The sequence below is a fragment of the Nyctereutes procyonoides genome, unplaced genomic scaffold (genome assembly GCF_905146905.1).
Source record: "Nyctereutes procyonoides isolate TBG_1078 unplaced genomic scaffold, NYPRO_anot_genome, whole genome shotgun sequence".
NCBI lineage: Eukaryota > Metazoa > Chordata > Mammalia > Carnivora > Canidae > Nyctereutes > Nyctereutes procyonoides.
The window spans coordinates 14195127-14215236 of record NW_026575042.1 but is presented as its reverse complement, the minus strand read 5'-3'; the positions used below and the strand labels follow the sequence as shown (position 1 = coordinate 14215236).

General features: G+C 39.0%; 1 protein-coding gene across 2 annotated transcripts in view; it reads right to left on the bottom strand.

Moving 5' to 3' along the window:
• Nucleotides 1-6545: 6545 nt before the first annotated feature.
• The window catches only part of GADL1 (glutamate decarboxylase like 1), a 171295-nt gene continuing 157730 nt past the window's right edge, over nt 6546-20110 (bottom strand). For both annotated transcript variants that reach the window (XM_055320884.1, XM_055320883.1), the window contains one exon: nt 6546-8330. In XM_055320884.1, coding sequence (XP_055176859.1) covers nt 8157-8330 — 174 coding nt within the window. In that variant the 3' untranslated portion in view covers nt 6546-8156. The remainder of the gene's footprint in view (nt 8331-20110) is intronic.

The window sequence follows — 20110 nt, the reverse complement described above, 5'->3', positions numbered from 1 at the left end:
AGAAAACCTAAAGCTTCCAAATACCAGAATAAAAATTGTTTAGGACTCACCATTCACTTGAGGGACAATCTGTGACCTTTTGTGTTCTACGTCGTTATCAGCCACCAGGAAGAATTGCAGAATTTTGCCAGCGTGAGCTGGTATTAGGCAGTGCTGGTGAAATGTTAACCAGACCATAACTTGTGATGCCCTAAGGTAGGTGTGGCTTTAGTCCCACACTCTTGTGAGAAAATATTTAGAAATCAAAATTATCAATTATACTTATTCCAGTAAGAACATTTTTCTGAGATAAGTCAAGTCTAAATTCATTAATTCATTTTTAAGAGGAAACTGTTCTTTCTCTGCAGGAGCACATATACTAACACTTGGCATTTCAGTTTGTAGCATGCTTTTTAAGATTAACAGTGACTTAAGAGTTTTCTCTCAGGCAGAAGTTAGTTACTTTATGTTTATGTATCCAAATGTTCCCTAAATAAAAATGCTCTCTCTCAAGGCACATTAAAGCCCTTACCTGCCAACCTTCCTTACTGCAACAATTACTTATTGAGCAATTACTATGTCCTAAGCCCTCGATATATATCATAGTCTTATTTTCAAAGCATATAGAGATATATAATTACAAATACATACAGTCAAAGAAAATTATAGGGAGTTTATTTATATTGATGCAGATCCGCTTTGGGCAAGCAGAGAAGGTATCCCTAAGAAACTGAGACTCAAGCTGAGATTTGAATTGCATGCAGAAATTTAGTTAGGAGAAGGGGGGAAATAGCATTCTAGGAAGAGAAAGTACCACATCCAAAAGTTTTGACATGTGGAGTAGCACTCTAGGAAAAGAAACTACTACATCCAAGAGTTCTGACATGCAGCATTTGGAAAAATACTGGCTTTTCTGGCTCGCAGCAGGAGGGAAGTAACGCAACATGAAGTTGAAACTGTATGGGAGTTGAGAGTAGGCAGAGCCTTGGCAGCCACTGGCAGAATTTGATCTTTATCCTGAGAATTGAAGTCTCTTACCTCCCTGTAGCTTAACTACGAGGGCCCAGAACCAAGATGACTATCGTCAACATGATTTAAATGTTCATTTCAGGAGATTCTCGCTCAGAAAGTTAAGGTTGTAAATCAGCGAAACTTTGCTGTTTGCTTTAGGAAATTCCTGCCAACTAATTTATCCAAACATTTGACTCATCTCTCCCATCAGGACAAAGGAATGCTCACCTGCAAAAGCAGCTTGCTTATCACACAACAGTTTATTTATCAAGCCTTCCATCAAGACTCTCACCTTCCTGCACCCACCAATCCTAAACTATCCCATGATCAACTGTGTCCCAATCAGTTGGAAGAACCACCTTCAGCCACCAGCACAGACGGAAAGCTTGTAAATATCCTCCTCTATTTCCCCTCTTCTGAGACATCATTAAAACTCTTTCAAGGCAGGGTTCCCTGTGCTCGGTAGAGCCAAGAAACTTAGCTTTGCTTGACCAACAGGTATTCTGAAGGGTTTTTTGCAAAGTTGGCAGTTGTCAATCCTGGGGGCAGACGAAGTGAGAGATCAGTTTCGTGGTCTAATCTGGTTGCAGTTTGGTTAAGTAGATTAGACAAAGCGCAGAGCCAATATGTGGATGCAGCAAGAGGTTATTGCTATAGTCCAGAGGAGAGGTGAAAGAAGTTTGGAATTTGGACAAAACAATGGACGTGAGATAAATGATTGGATCAGAGACATGTCTTGGAGGCAAATCCAACAAGGCTTGCTCATAGAACAAACAGTGGAGGGAGAAAGGGAGACAAGGTTTCAGGCATGAATTACACATTTTGGTTTGCTACACTAAATAGAACATGATGTCATTCACTGAGATGAAAACAGAGACAAAGAAATGGGCTTGAAGAGGGATGTAGGATTAGAGTAGGAAATCATGAGTCAGTTTTGGGCATACTGAATTTGAGTGAGACACCCGAGGGGAGATGTCAAGTAAGCATTAGCACAGTGGTCCTGGAACCCAAAAAAGTATGAAAACAAAGGAAGGACCAAATGCTCAGAAAATACTTATTTTCACCTCCATTGTGGTCTCTGTAAAATTTCTTACTATTTCAAGTCCAAAGGCTTTCTCTACAGCCCTCCAACTTCAAAAACAAAAATATTCATGTCAGAAAATTCCTATATTCTGATTTGAGAAAGGCGCCAAGTCAGTATGATATAATTATTGCCCTCTGAGACCAAGCTGGTTCTTGATGCTTTTGCTTGCCAAGTAAACTGTGGGATGCCGGGCACAGTCAGATGGTTAGTATCAGCCCATGATGACTCTTTCCTCTCCATATAGCTAGAGCAGCGTGAAGAAGTTTATAGCCTGGGCTCTGGAGTGAGGTGAATTTATATTTGACTGTTGGATCTGCTACTCACTAGTTTGGTAATCTTGGAGAATTTTCTTATACTATTTGAGTCCCAGGTTCTTCAAGTGAAAATGAGACTAACAATAATTTCCACTATGATGGCATTTCATGAGGATGGTGAAGGTACTGGCAGGCATAGCACTTGGCTGTAGTATGGGTTCAGCAAACGATAGATATTGGTGCAATCATCCTTGGTTCTCCACATTAGAAGTTTCTCAAACATGTAAACCATGAGCCATGAGAAACACCACACCTGTAGGACTAAGAGGTTAAAGAAACACGACGCCTACATTATTTTTCTAATTTTTGGCTACTGCCTTCCACATACATCCCTCCCTCCAGGGACCTCTATTTTCAGTGTCTGAATATTCAATGCTTCATTTAACTAGTCTCATCTCAGTAAAGAAGGGAGTGCAAAACAGAATGCAGGTGGAGAGCGCTCATTTTTCCTCATATGTGACCCCAATTGAACCTGGGGTTGTCTTTTGTGCTGTGAGGTGATTTTTCTCTGGAGAACTGGGCAAGTGTTCCTTTACTGTCATCCTGCTATTTGAACAGGCTCCCTAAAGCCAGGAGTTTTCTGAAAAGGGGCTTTTTTATGCATCCAGTTGGATTAGGCAAGTGTAACCTGACTTTTCTTGAACTAAACCACATAAAATATTTCTTGAACAAATTTGAAAGAAAATCAAACAATTTCTAATTTTTTTGGAATGAATTCCCACAAGATCAAGCTAGCTCAAATGGAATGTGATTGAGGTAGGGGGACATAAAATTGGTTCAAACTGGAATCGGGCCAGTTCTAATTATTTTAGGTGAGTCCAGATCAGTTTAGATCATTTGAAGTTGGATTAGATAATTGTGAATGAGGCAAAGCTAACTTGCTCAGCTTGAACCAGCCAGACCAGATTCCAGTTCGAATGGAATCAAACTTTATCAACTGAGGTTAATTTCTGAGCTGTCTAAAAATAATGCTTTCAGAACTGGTGCCACTCAATGCATATGTCATGGTGGCAAAAACTGCAGGTTGTCTCCCAGCATCCATTTCTGCTATTTTTCTTTACCACCAAGAAAACTACTTATGTGGTTGCAGACAGTAGCACATCTTAGCTTTAAAACACACACACACACATACACACACACAAAAACCAACAAAAACTATTAAATTTCCCATTCTTCCCTGAAGAGAAGTTGTGGTAAATTAAGGGGTGGTGGGTAGCTTCTGGGAAAGTTCCTTTCTATCCTTTCCTTTCTGCCTGAAATGTGGAGATGGCTAGAGACACAGTGCTCAGATTACACCCAGGAGTAACACTTGATTGAATACATCTCTAAGGATTGCAGAGTGAAAATAGGGAAGGATCTGGGGTTCCTGACAATAGGATTGGGATACCATCTAGCTGTTACAAAAGCCATCAGCACCCCTCCTAAATCTCCCTGATATTCACCAATCCTGGTCAAGGCTTTGGTTGTAAGCACCTGTATTCTCTGCTTGAAGACCAGAAAAGGCCATGGAAGCATGATTAGGATGGTCAAGGAGCTAACGCTCCTGGGATCAGCTCCCATTCAATTAATTCACCAATATGCTAAATACCCCATTTTTCTTAGCCCTCAGATGGGACATCTCTGAAGTACATTTTACTCTCTTCCCCAGGGGTCATGGGCAGCAATAGTCCTCAGTTGTCACAGTATTAATTTTCTCACTCATGTTCACTATCCAGGTATCCTTTCCTTCTACCTAACACTGTTCTCACTATCTCCTGAACAGTGTTTCCTGGAATTGCCAAGTGAACAGGCTGCTTGCTCTCAAATCCTTGTCCATGTCTGCTCACAGGGTAACCAAATGTAGGATACTATCTCCTGATTATCTATGTTGGGACCTCTTTTGAACTGAGAAAAATAAACCCTTCCAAAGAAACTAGAATTAATTGGGTTTTCTATTATAGGCTTCTACATCTCATCTTCTTTGATCCAGTTAGCAATGAAATACTTCTTTCAGTTCAAATCCCTTTATGTTACTAGATATTTTTCTAATAAAGAACCATTGTTAAAAATCAAAAGCCCAAAGTGGAATTTGAAAGGCTTTGGATTGAATAGAATCTGAATTGAATATTAAATCTGATTGAATATTGAATATTTTAAATGCTTATATTTGGCAAATAAAATTTCAGCAAATAAATGGCCTCTACATGGACAACTCTAAAGGAAATCTCAGTTTTCGCTTGACCTGTCCCCAACATTTGATATGGCTGGTCACTCTGTCCTTCCCCCAAAATGTTTCTTTACTTGGCCTGTGAGTGACCACTCTCTTGGTTCTTTCTCTGCCTCATTGACTGATCTTTTTAAGTCTTCCTTGCTGGTCCTCTCCATCTTAAACTGAAGTCCCAAGGGCTCAGTCCTTGCTCTAATTCTCCTTTATATCCATGGGCACTGTCCAGATGAACTCAATTCCATAATGGGAAATAACATCCCTATGTTGATGGATCTCAAATTAGTAACTTTAGCCCCAACTTCCCCCTGAAATTGAGACTCCAAAGTAATTCCTCCCATCAGATCTGATTGGCTGGCATAGGAAACTCAAATTTTACGTGACTAAACCAGGTAAAACTACTTTTTGCAGTCCTTATCTCAGTGATGGAATTCCTTTCTTATAGTTGCCCAAGATGAAAGTATATGAAACTCTTCAGAATTCCTCATTTCTCCTGGAGCACTCTGCTCCATCAGCCAACACTATTAGCTCTGCATTTATTTATTTTAATTAATTTATTTTTGTCTTTGAGAGAGGGAGAAATAGAACAAGTCCTGGGTGGGTGGGGAGAGGGAGATAGAGAGAATCTCAAGCAGGCTTCATGCTCAGGACAGAGTCCAACATAGGACTCAGTCCCACAACTCTGGGATCATGACTTGAGCTGAAATCAAGAGTTGGACACCTAACTTACTGAGCCACACAGGGACCCCTCAACTCTACATCTAAATGCCTCTAGAATTGGACCCCTTTACATTACTTCCCTCACTGCAACTCTAGTATAAACTATTATCATTTCTTGTTTGAACTGTTGTAATTATTTCCCATTTTGGTCTCCCTGAATTCACACTTGCCCATGGGCACCTTATTCTCCAAACAGTAATCAAAGTGATCCTTCTAAAATCTAAGTTGAGTCACATCAATACCCTGTTCAGATTCTCAAGTGTTTCTGTCTTAACCTAAGTCCCCACCCACAGGGCCCAGGTTACTGACTTTCAGATACTTCTGTGACTTTGTCATCTGCCACTCACCGCATGATTCCATCTGCTCCAGGCTTGCATATCTCCACATTGGTCCTTGAACATACCACAAATGCAGCTACTCAGGCCTTTCACTTACCATACCCTCCACTGGGAATGCCCTTCCCCAGATACCCAGATGGCTCCCCACTTTGTTTCCTTAGTTTCCTCTCAAATGTCACCTTATTAGAGAGATGGTGCCCCAACCAACTTCTCTCCAATGGCACACCTCTCTCTCCTTTCCATTTTTTTCCCTCTTATTCTCCTTAATTTTTCTTCAAAATCCTTATTATCACATGACTTGTTACATATTTACTTTTGGATTCTCTGCCTCAACTAGACTGAAAGCCTCTAAAGAGCAGGGACTTTGTCTCATTCACTGCATATCTCTAGCACCTGGATCACTGCCTAGGACACCATAGGGTCACTATCAATGTGTTCAATATGTGAATGGATTATTACTTTTATTGAAAAATTATTCTTGACCATTCAGTCAAATACCTGATTGGGTGTGTCATATTTGAACACCTGAAGGAAAAAGGAATGGAATCTTCAAAGTGTCTATTAATACTTGTTCATACTTTCATTCATCAAGGAACTATCATCTCTCAAGAAGAGGCCCAACAGGATCTGAGCTGTGGCTATTTGGTTCCCGAGGCTTGCCATGTAGAGGGTGGAAGACTAAACAAAAGGCAAATCCCTACTTTGCTAGAACTGCTTTTTCCATTCCATTCAAGGTGTTAACTCAGAAACAGACAGCTTCCAACCTGCTCCCTCAATTCTTTAGCTAAAGTGCCAAAGGAAATCAATTTCCTTCTAAAATGTATTGAGACAACCCAGTAAGGAGGAGATGACAGGAAAAAAAAAGTCACTAACACTAAATGTGTGCTAATGTTGCTTTTTATTTCATTAAACCAGAATTATTGCAAACATCAATTTCAGGAACATTTTATGTAGACATCACAACAAAAAGAGCAACAAGGTAGGTGAAACACACTCGCTCACAAATAGTTATCGCCAGAGAATAAAGTAATTCAGAGAAAGATTAAAATATTCTTTGACCAATGGAGCTATTGAGAAACCACATATCCTAAAGTGAAAATATGGAATAAAAACAAACAGTACACATTTGCTTTTTACTCTTTAAATTCAATCAACAAAAGCTAATGATATTGTAATATTGTATGAAAGGTTATTGAATACGCTAAGTCTAATTCTTAAATGCTCTTCCATCTTTTGCCTTCCAAACCAGAGTTCTAATTAGATTCACAATCTTACCTGGTTTAACTCTGCACCCACACCTCTGAATTCTGTTTATTTCTTAGCCAAATAGAATTCTCCTAGAAATCCAGGACCAGGATCAGAGATAGAATTATAATCATCCACTCCCAGGAGAAATGGAGGAGGTGTTTTTACTGTAAGGCCTCTAATTCCCAGATTCTCTGCCTAATATAAACCACTTAATAGTCTACACTGACGATTCAAAGCTTGAGAAAGGGAATGTTGTATAACCCTGGACTTCATTCTGGTTATTTTTTCTAAGCAGAGAACAACATAAGAAATGGGCCCCCTCACACTGAAACAGGTACACAGTTAGAGAGATCTGTGCCTAATGTCTACTCCAAGCTAATGACACAAGTGCTTTGGGAAGTGAATTGAAATTATTGTTTTGATTGAAAGGGCCATGCTACAACACGTTTGTCTTTACCCTTACCTCTAATTTAAGTAATTTTGAGTAGATAATGGTTAATTTTAGCTTTTGAGAATAAACATTCAGCTGCATAAAAGATATATCTTCATAAAGCAAACATCTTAAATAGTTTCTCCTTTTAAAAATAGTTTTGATATACTTCTGGTGCCCCTAATGATTAGTGCTACAGATGCTCAGCCATATTTTCAGACACTGGTTCAGGGGCCACTGAAATGTTAGGTAATTCTTTGCTGGAAAAATATCAGTTATCATTCAGTCTTTATAAGGTTTCACTAAACTACTGGTTCTCAAATTTTACCTTGCCTCAGAATCACCTGGAAGGCTAGTTAAAATATGCCAAGTTGCATACCCAGAGTGTCTGATTCAGTAGGTCTGGGGCGGGGCTGAGAATCTGCATTTTTAATGAGTTCCCAGGCAGTGTTGATGGTGCTAGTCTAGGGACCACCATTTTGAGAACCACTGCTTTCAACTATGAATTTATATGTTCTTGAAAGAACAATGGAAGCTTAGAATCCAGGCCCTATGCAGTACTTACTAAACTGTCTTCCAGGTGGTATCCTAAAGACAGTCCTTGAGAATATCAATTTTTTACTTTCTCCTTTATAGTAACAGTAGTGCCCAGGCAGCTAAAGGGTCCTTAACACTATTTCCTTAGCATTTTTGTTTTACCAGGCCATGCCAGGGAGTTTTTCCTACTTCTCACCAGAAGGGCTGCCATCTCTTCTGTGTCCCCAGATGCCCTGGTTCTCTAAGTCTCCCCAGAACAGGACCCGAGTCTCTGGGGAACCAAAAGCCACAGCTACATGTCTCTCCCCAGGAGGTCTATCTCATCCAGGAGGAAGTCCATGTCCTCCCTGCTCACTTGAGGGCTGATCACCACTTGGCGGAAGAAATTGACCTTCCCCCGGTGGGGCTGGTAGCCCAGCATCAGGCTTCCCTTCTTCATCATCCGCTCCTTAATGGCTGGGGCCACCTGCATGGGGTGAGAAGAGGGAGGAGGTGAAAGACCTGAGCACATTCCAGCTGCATTCCAACCAGTCACGTGATACCCATTGGCATCCACTGTGGATCCCACCCCCTCACACATATCAAGGCCAATATTAATAACAATCTACTGAGAACTTACAGCATATGAACACTGATCCAAGGCCCTTAGATAAATTAATTCATCTAATCTTCACAGTAAATTCACAAGGGAGATACAAATATCCCCTTTATGGATGAAGAAATTGAGGTTCAAGGAGATTAGACAATCTGAGGTCCTACACTCGGTAAAAGTAAGTGAAAGAACAGGCAGCCTCACGCAAGCACAGACTCTGAAACCTAAATCATCATGCAATGTCCTTCAAAACAAATCGGGTGTCCTCAGGAAGCACAGGTTTAAAAGTGTCCAATGGTACATTCCCAACTTCGCCTGAACTAAAAAATGCTTCAGTTCAGGCATCTTAAATAAAGAAAATTAGTCTTGGATGGGAAAGAAACACATACACAAAATAACAGCCTTGCATTGATAGTCTACCAAGGAAAACACGAATACGGATATTATTCACAGTCCTCTTTTGAAGATTAATAGTTTATTAGTTTATTAATAGGATATGTGAAACACACACTCTTTTATTAAGAGGTGTAAAGGTAGGAATAAAATAGGAAAACTATCCTTTCAAGATTTACAGAAAACACAGCAAGAATGAGACCTGATAATCCAAATGCACAAATTTTTCTAAAAGTTTAATGTTTAAAAAAATTGATCTAATTTAAGAACCATCTGGAAAAATCAGTCTGTTTTCATATCGGTAGTGTGACCACCCAAAAACTAGGTTATAAACTTTTAAAGTAGTGAAGTTGATCTTTGAAACACTAAGTTAAAAAAAAATTAAGCGTGCACTCTTCCTGGCTTGGAAAGGCAAGCAAAAATTTTCCATTTTCCTTTTATTTTAATTCTTTCAAAATTTCTGAGCATTCCTACTTGAATGTATAATGAGAAAATAATGAGTTTCTGTCCTTATCTTCTCAGAAAGATGAGACTTAGTTAATCTGGAAGGGAAGAGTGCATACGTAAATAACACCAAGCATGATGTGCTTTGAAATTCCTTAGTTGAGGGGGCATAAATCTCAGTTCCCAGGGCCTGTCTCAGAGTGTGAAGATCCCACACCTCTCTAGTTTTTAAACACACTGATGTTTTGCCAGATATATTCCTGAAAACAAGCCTTCACCTGATATTCAACATAATCTTGATCTATTGCAAAGTTTATGGAAAACATGGGTGTTTTAGACCTCTAGAGGTATGATATGTTGGACTCAGCCATAGAGCCTTCTCAAGGGATGTGAGGATAATTTCAACTAAGTACTTTTTTCTCTTATGTGCTAATTTTAGAACCTAAATCTTGCATAACATGGACTACACTATGCCTCAACAGCAAAAACAAACATCCATTAAGCACAACCACATTGCCATTCTAGCAAAGTATTGGAGTTCTCTCGCTGTATAATGAGACATAGAAAAGAAAATCTATGAGCATAAAAGGGAAAAAATGTAGACAAAGAAGATGAATTCAGAGGTCAAGTTAATGAAAAAATATAGACCATCAAGTTCTGTAGGTTTCTGGAAATGTGTCACCGATTTTATTCTGAGCTCTTTGGAGATTAGAAAAATAGGGTTAAATAAAAATCATCTCCAATCTCTTTGCAAAATTTAGTGACAAATGTTCAGTGGATGCAGAAAGGAGGCAAGGAGGTAAGTCTCTACCTACTCAAGCTCCATGCATATCTGTCTGAAACCCTGACATTTTGAACATTTCAAGCAGCCGCTAAGTTTTCTTCCAAAGCTCTTTATCCAGGTATCATTTGTTATTGGAATTTAAAAAGTTTGGTGAAATGAGACCTGAGCAAATGAAAGGTGAGTGCAAAAAGAAAGTGTTCTCCATAAAAACTAAGTTGAATTCTTCGAAAAGACTGGGTAAGGAGGGACTGCTAAGCATCACTGCTAGCTAGATGTGGGAAGAGAACTAGAAAAGCCGTCAAGCAGAATCTAAGAGTCCAGACTAATTCTGCACACAGATGGCCATATGGGTGCCAACCCCTCACTCTGTTTACAGAAACCCGGGCTGGACGGGACAGATGATTTCTGAAAAGTGTAGTTAATGTAGGAACAGTAGAGGCCCTTTGATCATCAGACCTGTACTCAAGAAAAGCCTCGCTTTAGAAAAGCCTTGCTTACTTTTGGAAAGCTTTTAGAAGTCCTCACTTGCTGGGGAAAGAAAATAATCAAACAAACAACAACTTGCCACTGAAAGATGGGGAAATAAACACACATAGATACATTGTAAGTTAAAATATTTTAAGTCATGCGTGCATCACTTTTTTTTTTCTAGGATTATTTGCTTTAACGGACCTCCTCACCTTGGGTAGGAGGGCTTCTGGTGCAAATGTGGCTGTGAAGGGCGCATGCACACATGTGTACGTGTGTGTGCACAAGTGTACACACAATCACATGTAACTTAAGCTTTTAACCCACCATCCATCATTAACTGCTCTTAAAGTCTTCCTAGTTTGCCACAGAGCAACATGAAACCATGGTTTGACTTAAGCTCATGACAAAAAGTATTTAATTTTAATTCAAAGAACAAGGAGGCTCTTGAAAGTGAACTGAACTATGAGAGAAAAACCAAGAGTGACCTGGTTCACATAAGACAAATGGCTGGCCAGGGGAGTCACAAACTGTCAATTTTAGACCTTACAACTTGTGGTTTGGCAAATTTTTTTTTAAGATAAAAATTCCTTTTTTATTCATCACCATCTTCCTCTAGATGCCCAGGGTATAGCCAGCTCTGGATTATAGTCAAATTTAAATTTAAAACAGGCATGTGGTTGGCTCAAGCCTAATTTGCATTGTCTATTTCTGTTTATTTTTCAATGGCCCTATTTTCCCCTCCCCGAATGATATTTTATGCCTTACCTTTGGGGACCATGAGATGTTGATTCCAGCTCATAGTGTCAGAGGCTTGCATGAGGCAATTATCGAAATGAATTTGTCAGGTTTGCATTTCTCATAAGCCAACCAAAAATATTTTCTAATGTGAGCAGGAAAGATAAAAGAGGACCCCTCATATATTTTAATATGCAGATATTTCTGATTCTTTAAAATTCTTGCTCTTGTAGAATATGCTTCCATGGTGAAACACATGGCAGGGGACCCAAAATTCTAAGCCAAATTTTGCCACTGACTTTCAAAAATCATAAATAAATGACTGTATATCTATGTGACCCAGAGAACAAACTGAGCAAGAGTTTAGCAGGACAACCTATATTTTATTTATGTATCCATGAATATATGATTCATTCCTAGAGGTAATTACTCCTAGGCAAGAGGGGAAGACCTCTTTTATCTATGAATACTTCATGGGAAAAGCAAGTCAAAAGCAACACCAAGGCTGATACTCATTAAACCTCCAACACAAATTACAACTGGAGTGGTAGCACTGGTTAGTGTTGTTGTTAAATATTTTAGCAACTCTTTACAATTTGTAATGCACTTTCACATATCCCGATTCCCGTGAACTCAGATTAAAGCTTATTTGAAAGCAACCCATGTTTGCAATTTAGAGACCAAGAACGTTCCCATTAACAGCCAGCTTATAACATTGGCACCTAAAAAATCAACCATGTTCGATTTCTAAAACTCCAGGCACAATCCAGTGCTGGGTACTGGATATTCTCTTTTGCTGATCCAAGCAGAGAAACAGTCCTAATCCGACAGGATGGAATATTCACAGGGGAAAGAAAATATGCACCAACTAAATGTAAGTATCTGAATATCACTCCTAAATGGAGCATGCATGGAGGAAAGCAATTTGGCAGGAGTGAGATTGCTTTCCAGCTCTCAATTATTTTACTGCTGGTTTTTCTTCAAATTGTAAATCAAATTCTTTTCGCATGCCTCAATGCTCTGGTCCCTGCATTTTAAGCGGAGGAAGATCCTGACATTTCTATTTGGTTGCACACAAACTTAATCGACACGTTTCTGTAGGATTGTTGTCCTCCCCCCACCCCACCTTAAATTATGTTTCAGCAATGATTTAGTCATTTAAACAGAATTTTGTTGTCATCCTCCTGCAGCATAAAACAGCATTTGATACTTAAAAGTTGCTTAAGCCCAAGGAAAACAAAACAAAACAAAATTCTCTCATTCTGGCCAAGTACAATAATTTGATAAACAGTAACTGACCAGACACCAGCACAGCCTTTTATGAAAATAAAATTTCAATGTCCATAAAATGGTATTTCTTCTTAAATATGTGTAACATATTTAAGGTTGACAACAACACATTTGTTTTCAATATACAAAGTGTTTCTCAAACTCTCTGTGAGGAAGTTTATTTTTTCCAATGCATTACAGAAATAATTTTGTGAACTATAAAAGTTAACTATTGATTGAAAATGAATTACTAAATAAAAATGAAATTAAAAAGAATAATTATAAGCCCATTTTTAAGATATTTTAAAGTCAACAATAAAGTTAATCTGTTAAATTGTCATAAAAGTTTCTAAACAGCAGCTCTTGGATTCCATATTTTTCTCATTGCAGACTGGTAATATTCAGTTTATGGATCTGCATAGGGCTGGAGACTACATTTTTTTTTTAAAGATTTCATTTATTTATTTGAGAGAGAGAGAGAGCAAGCGAGAGAGAGAGAAAGAAAGAGCACAAACTGGGGGAGGGGCAGCGGGAGAGGGAGAAGCAGTCTCCCTGTTTAGTAGGGGCTAAGATCCCAGGACCCCGAGATCATGACCTGAGCCAAAGGCAAACACTTAACTGACTGAGCCACCCAGGCGCCCCTGGAGACCACATTTTGAGGACTGCTCCTCTGTTTTAACTCCCTTGACTACTTGTGAGTGTATATTATTTTAATTATGAATCTTGATGTTATTTTGCATATTTATTTATAGGTATTGCCATGGTCTCCATAACACTCTGAATGGTGTCTTGTATTCCATCATACCATGATGCCTTAGTTTACCTAAATCACTTCCCCATTGTTAAATCTTGGACCTGCTTCAGTTACAATGGCGTTTCAGTGAAACCATGGACCCAATCATAAAACCTCTTAATCAGCCCTTCAAAAGAGATGATAATAGTAAATGGTTCAAAATGGTTTAGATACAACTTCTAGGATCTATATACAACTTTTCCCATTACTTTCTGTGCAGGTGAAATCAAGTCACATTTTTTTTTTTCACTTGTTGAATATGGAACACCACAACACCTAGAATAGCTGTGAAGACAAACCCATAATTAAAAGAGGGTATCTGTTTGAAGCAAATATGAGGGACAAACATCATATAAGCTTCTACCCTTGACTCTAGCCAGCAATACCATTCAGAACTTCTAATAAGTCCAGAAAGACTTGAATTTTGCTGAATTCTCCCATAAACCATGAACAAATCAATGTTCCTCAAACTCCAGGTTTTAGAGTTAACTTCTCAATTTCAATTTAATTAATCTACATTTCATTTTCTTCAGGGAAGTAAAGATTCTTTGGGGGTAGGAGGCTATACTCATAATAATTTGCAGATATTGTGGATAGAGCATAGAGTGGGTAGGCAGGCTACTAAGCTGAATTGTAAATTATGAAAGTTGTATTGTAATTAACACCTTGTTGCAAGATTATCTTGCCTAAAAGGAACTTATACCAAATGCAGAAAATCACCTATGATATTTTCTCTCTACAAAAAGTCACTTGAAAGAGTTTTCAATTTCCCTGTGTCTACACTGTATATACCACTTTGGCCTCCTCTGTATTCCCCAGAACAGTTTATAGCCATACCAAGGTTACACATTTCTATGCATAGTTAAGCAAATAAACACCAAGAAAGGAATAAAATGGGGGCTCAATTCAGCTGCGACACTTTAATGTTATTTTAGATCTGAGGGGCAAACTTTTCTTCTTTAAAGGTCAGATAGTAACTATTTCAGCTTTTGTAAGCCATACAATCTCTGTTGCAAATACTCAACTCTGCCATTGGAGCATGAAAGCAGCCCTAGACAATAGGTAAACAAATGAGCCAGCAAGGCTGTGTTCTAATAAAACTTCATTTAAGGACAATGAAATCTAATATATGATTTTCACATATCAAGAAATATTAAGCTGCTCTTGATTATTTTCTGACCACTTAAAAATGTTAAAGCCATTTGCAGCTTCTAGGCTAAAAGCTAGATTTGGTCTGGGGCATACATATCAACTCTCTGGTCAAAGCAAAAGGATTACAATATGTAAAATCTGTTTCCTTCAGAGAAAAAAGCACATAGAAAGTTAGGTACATTGGGTTTTTTTTTAGAAATTCTACATTGAGTCAGGAAATGCTAACGGACCTTCCTTCTCCAGCAGAGCATGAAACCAGTACACAGATGGGCAGACAGTCACTCTGACTTTCTTCCAGCAGTTATTTTTGAGCAATCACAAAAAAGTAATTTGCTTTATGCTTTCTTCCTAAATAATTTGGGTTCATATAAAGCCTTGCCAGTACTAATGATAGGCACTGATCAAAACTCACAAAACTATACACCTTAAGAGGTGAATTTTACCTGTGTGTGAATTTTAAAATGAATAAGTAAATCTTTTAAAAAATAAAAGAGGGCCTAAGAGGATATGTAAGCTACATGTATGACTACATGAGATCATATTTATACTTTAGTTTCTAGAACCCCAGTCTCCTCATCTCGAGGTAGGAGATGACAGTGGTATGGTACCCCTTCACACATTTGATAAAACACGGAATGTGGTATTACAGATGCAGCCTATAATGCTGGGAACAGATAGTACATGATGGAGATTAATATTCTTATTCAAGAAAAGTCTAGAGTACAAACTCAGGAAAGGAAATGGAGCTCTAAATTGGGATGTTTCCTTCCAATTCTACCACTCACTTCATGTTCTTAAGCAAATCACTTAATTTCTCTATAGGCTTGAAATGAGAAAGGTCATGGTAACCACATTTGGTGTAAAAAAAAGATAAAGCTATTTTGGACATAGTGGCACTTGAAGCTTTTCTTCACAGTGAGGCTTTTTTTTGGAGGCTCTACAGCACATTAGATCAAACATTTAAATGTACCCACCATGCTTGGGGCACCTGGATGGTGCAGTCAGTGATGCATCTGACTCTTGGCTTCAACTCAGGTCATGATCTCAGGGTCCCGAGATCCAGCCCCTAGTCAGCTCCTCCAGGTTCTACCAGGAGCCCGCTTGTGGATTCTCTGTGCCTCTGCCCCTCCCCCTGCTGGTGCTCTCTCTCCCAAATAAATAAATGAATTTTTTTAAAAATGTATCCCCCATGCTTATTGAATGTAATTTACATATGATTATCGATGATTTCACATGAGTTGTAGATGACTAAACTAACATAAGGTCTTGACTTTGTACGTTTGTATTTTGAGGTCATTTATATATGGCTACGGATTCAATTCCTCTGCCCTCAAGCTAACTTTGCCTGATGGCTAAATAAACTAACTCTGTTTAGTAGAGTAACCAATTACCCAGTTTCCTCACAACAGATCAATTTATACCTGTAATTTTCAATAGCATCCCTTTCATTGTTACAAGTGAGTCTAGATAGATGCTGAATTACAGATTTAGAATAACCATACAGACACTAACTGACTAGTTTAGGCTGACCTGGGCCCAATTCCTGAAATTCTATGTGACTTTGGGCAAATATTTAACTTCTCTGGGACTCACATTTTTCTATCAAGACCTGATAATCCCTTGTAGAATTGTTATGTGGACTAAATGAAATAATATATATGAACACACCAAGCATAGAACTTGGCATCTACTAGGCCCTCGACAATATGAACTAGGCTTATTAATATCTTAAAACGAATTTGTCTTTAACCAACTTATTTTCATACCTGGTCTTTTATTACACTATTTCATTACTATCTCTTGAGAGATGAGCATTTGAAAGTCCTGTGAAAACATGATTTGTAATTTATTCTTTCTCTCCAAAGCCTGCAAACTGTATTTAAATAATTCTGAGAGGTTGTGAGTTAGCAGTTTTAGAAATTAAATCTTATACCACATGTATGCCATTTCTATATTAATTTTCTATTTAAGTTCCAAGTTTTTTCCTACATGGGCAAAGTAAATTTTTTTTTCCCTTTAAGAAATAAGACAGTAGTTGATCATCTTGGTGGGAGGGTGGGAGGCAGGGAAAGAAGCTTTCCATTGAAATGTATCGTGGAAAATGGTGAGTTTCTATTGTATGCTAGAAATTTCTATGTGTGGTGTAAGTATTTTGCAAAAACAGAGATATTTTCTAAGTAAAAATTCACTCCTCCTTTGGACACGTGGGAAGGTCATATACTGAAAAGGTCATTTGTCCCCATATTCATGAGCTTTTGTCCAAAATTGTACGGTCTCCTTTGCTGTCCCTACACTTATATTTTTATCAAAGGAAGACTGAAGAGTAGTATTAGGAGCCCCCCAAATATGCCTAAAGATACAAATGACCTGGATTGGGCAGGGGGAGGCAGGAATGCCAATCCAGAGCAACTGAATTTGAATCTCAATGGGTTAGATTTCATGGTCTTTATATTTACCAGGAACTTCAACTGCTTGTTATTGCTATGCAAGTTTGGGAATAGGGCAATGACAGACAGTCCTTTAAGCGGGACCTCAGGGAGGTAGAGGTAGAGGCGAGAGATGCTTTGGACCTGAGTAAGGAGGGGAGAGGAGATTGGGAATCTCCCCTTTTTGAATTTCTTATGTCAATTTTGTAGTAACGTAAGACTTAGTTGGCAGGAGATATCCTGCTCATGATAAATAAAAAGTAAAACAAAACAAAACTAGTGACCTTCAAAGAAATTGCTAGCCAACTTTTCTATTAATCATAAAACCTAATAAAGTGTTGAAAACACTTAACCATGGCCCAGGAAACAATAAAGCTTTTTGTTTTGATTGCTTGGAGAATCAATTTGCCTCTTTCCATATATTTTCTGCCATTCCTTACCTGTCCAATTCTCTTCTTACTTCTGTGCACAACAGTCACTCATTCCCCTGGCATCTGCCCCCCTATCATTTAGAGCTGAGCTTCATTGGTATAAGTCTCATGAGCTTATTGGTGGTCTATAGCCCATGAAATCAGATGCATCTAAAAGATCATTTCAGCTTGGCAGAACATGAGAAATAGACCACACTTAGGCTGGACATACCTCTTTTCAAATATGGATTTTTACCCTTATTTTCCTCCAGAGTATCTCTCAAGATCAGACATGCACAAAATAAAAAAGCGTCTCAACTTAAAAGAACTGTCCGGTTTATGCCCTTTCTGATACAGAGGAGCCAAGCCACTAAAACAGGTTAGCATCCCAGAAAGACTGAAAAACACAGTCAGCTTCACATTTGGTGTTTACAACGTGGAAATGACAATGACAGCAATTCCAGTAAACCTAATGTCAGTCATATATTCAAGGCAGCTGAAATGAACAATCATAAAAATAAACCAAACTGAACTGAAAGCATTAGCTGAAGAATGGACACAATAAACGTTTTACACACTCTATAAAGCAAAAACTTAATCCTCGATGTGTCACAGCGGCCATCTGAGCTAATAGCTGCCCAGTAACTGCTGTGGGCCAACTCCAAAGTTCTTGCCCATTTGGGGACATCCCCATATTGTTCCTTAATTTGACAAGCTATTCGCTAATTCTTTCCTTAAAGTGACAACCGCTCTGGGGTGGTACCACCTTGCTAGGGGCATCCGTGTCTCACGTTTTGGATTGCTGCAAAGGCTATCTGCATTGACGTCTGGAGGTCGAGGGCGCTGAACTAAACCCACCTAAGGAAGAGTCACGGTGGCCGAAATGCCAACGACGCCTCTGCTGAGAAACACAGATCCCGAGCCCCCTGTCTCCGGGGAAACTGTCCACCCTCTCTCTTGACACCTCTGGATCCTTTCAGTTTCCCTCAAGAGCTATGAACTTTGCTTCCATCCAGAACAGAAGACTTCAGTGGATGGATCAGCAAAGTGAGTGGGATCTTCAGAAGCCAACAGTCTCTTCTGTTGTCGCCCTTAGATTCTTTTCTTTCTGTTTTGTTTTTTTTCTGGCTTGATTGAGGTATGACTGACAACTAAAAAATGTGTATAATTACAGTGTACTGTGTGGTGCGCTGGTCCACATATACATTGTGAAGTGCAGGCTCACAGATTCTTAGTATTCTGAGTATCCCTCCACGTGAGAGGAGAGGGGGAGTACAGACCAGGTTTCTCTCTAGGTCCTCTGGGCAGTGGTCCCTATTTCTAAATACTGCATCTGGCTGTTTGAGCAGGGACACAGCTTGGGGATCTCCAGTTAGTTCTACTACTACTGCCTTCTGCGGTAGGTGGCTCAGACTCCCCAGGTTGTAGCCACACGGAAGGGCATTCACATCTCTTCCACACACTTAAGTGAGTAAGAAGCACCAGGTAAACCTCTAAAGCCAATGAGGGACTGATTCTTTTTCCCAAAGGTTTTCTCTGAGAATCCTTTTCCCTATAGATATTTGGCAACAGGCAATTAGCAGCTGAAATCTTGTCTTTTGATTCAGCCATGCCAACAAGCTTCGAACAGCCAATGGAGCTTTCTGGGGCCTAACGCCAAACCCCTACCTGGCAGTACAGGCACAGGTGGGGGAGGCAGGCTTGTGTTGGTACAGCAGTAATTTTAAGGTTGCAGAACCTGCATTTAGGCAAGGGAGGCTTAGCTTCCTGAGTAGCAGAATTATTGAATTTTTTTTTTTAATAGATTCTGGGCCTGACAGGGAGTAAAACGGGAAGTGAGCCCATGAGATTACGCTGCTCTGAACCGAGAGACATCTTACTCTGCCCAGCCTGCCAGCACATCTGGATTATGCCTCAGTGAGGTCCACACTGGCCTGAATCACCTACCTGCAGCCACTCATCTGCATCCTTATCTTATTTATAGATTTTGGGTTTTGTTTTTGTTTTGTTTTTGCACTGATATTTGTTTCCTGAGTAAACTGAAGTCCAGCTTGTATTTTTTATCATTTTTTTTTTTGGCCTCATGGATTACAGATGCGCATTGTCCACCTCGAAGTTGCACACGCAAGATACTCCCACCTCTTCTTATGGCTTTTCTTTGCATGCCTATTTACAAGCAATTTTCACATCATTTCACTGCACTTTATTAATTGAGCTCTAGTGCATCCTAAAATGCCTGCTGTTTCAAACTCAGAGACAACCTGAACTTTTAAAGACAGATGTTTTATGTACCTTACTTTTCTTTCTCTCTTTTCTTCTTTCTTTTCTTCTTTTTCTTCTTTTTCTTTCTTTCTTCTTGTTTTTTTTAATTAAATCAAAGAGAGATACCATGAGAATTTTTTTTTAAAGATTCCGTTTATCCATTCATGAGAGACAGAGAGAGAGGCAGAGACATAGGCAGATAGAGAAGCAGGCTCCCGGTGGGGAGCCCAATGCGGGACTCCATCCCAGGACCCCGGGATCACAACCTAAGCCAAAGGCAGATGCCCATGAGGATATTTAAAAATAATTATTATTCCTGTATCACTCATAAAAATATTGAGAAAATAGGTGTTAGGTGTTCTTCACTAAAATCTTTATCAACGCCCGTAAAGGATTTTTTTTCTTTTTTCTTTTTTTCAATTAGTGCTATAAATAATAAGCAACAGCTTTTAAGGGCAACTCATACAGTTTACTTAAGTAACAAAATGCTCTAGGTTCGCACATTTTGTGCAGAT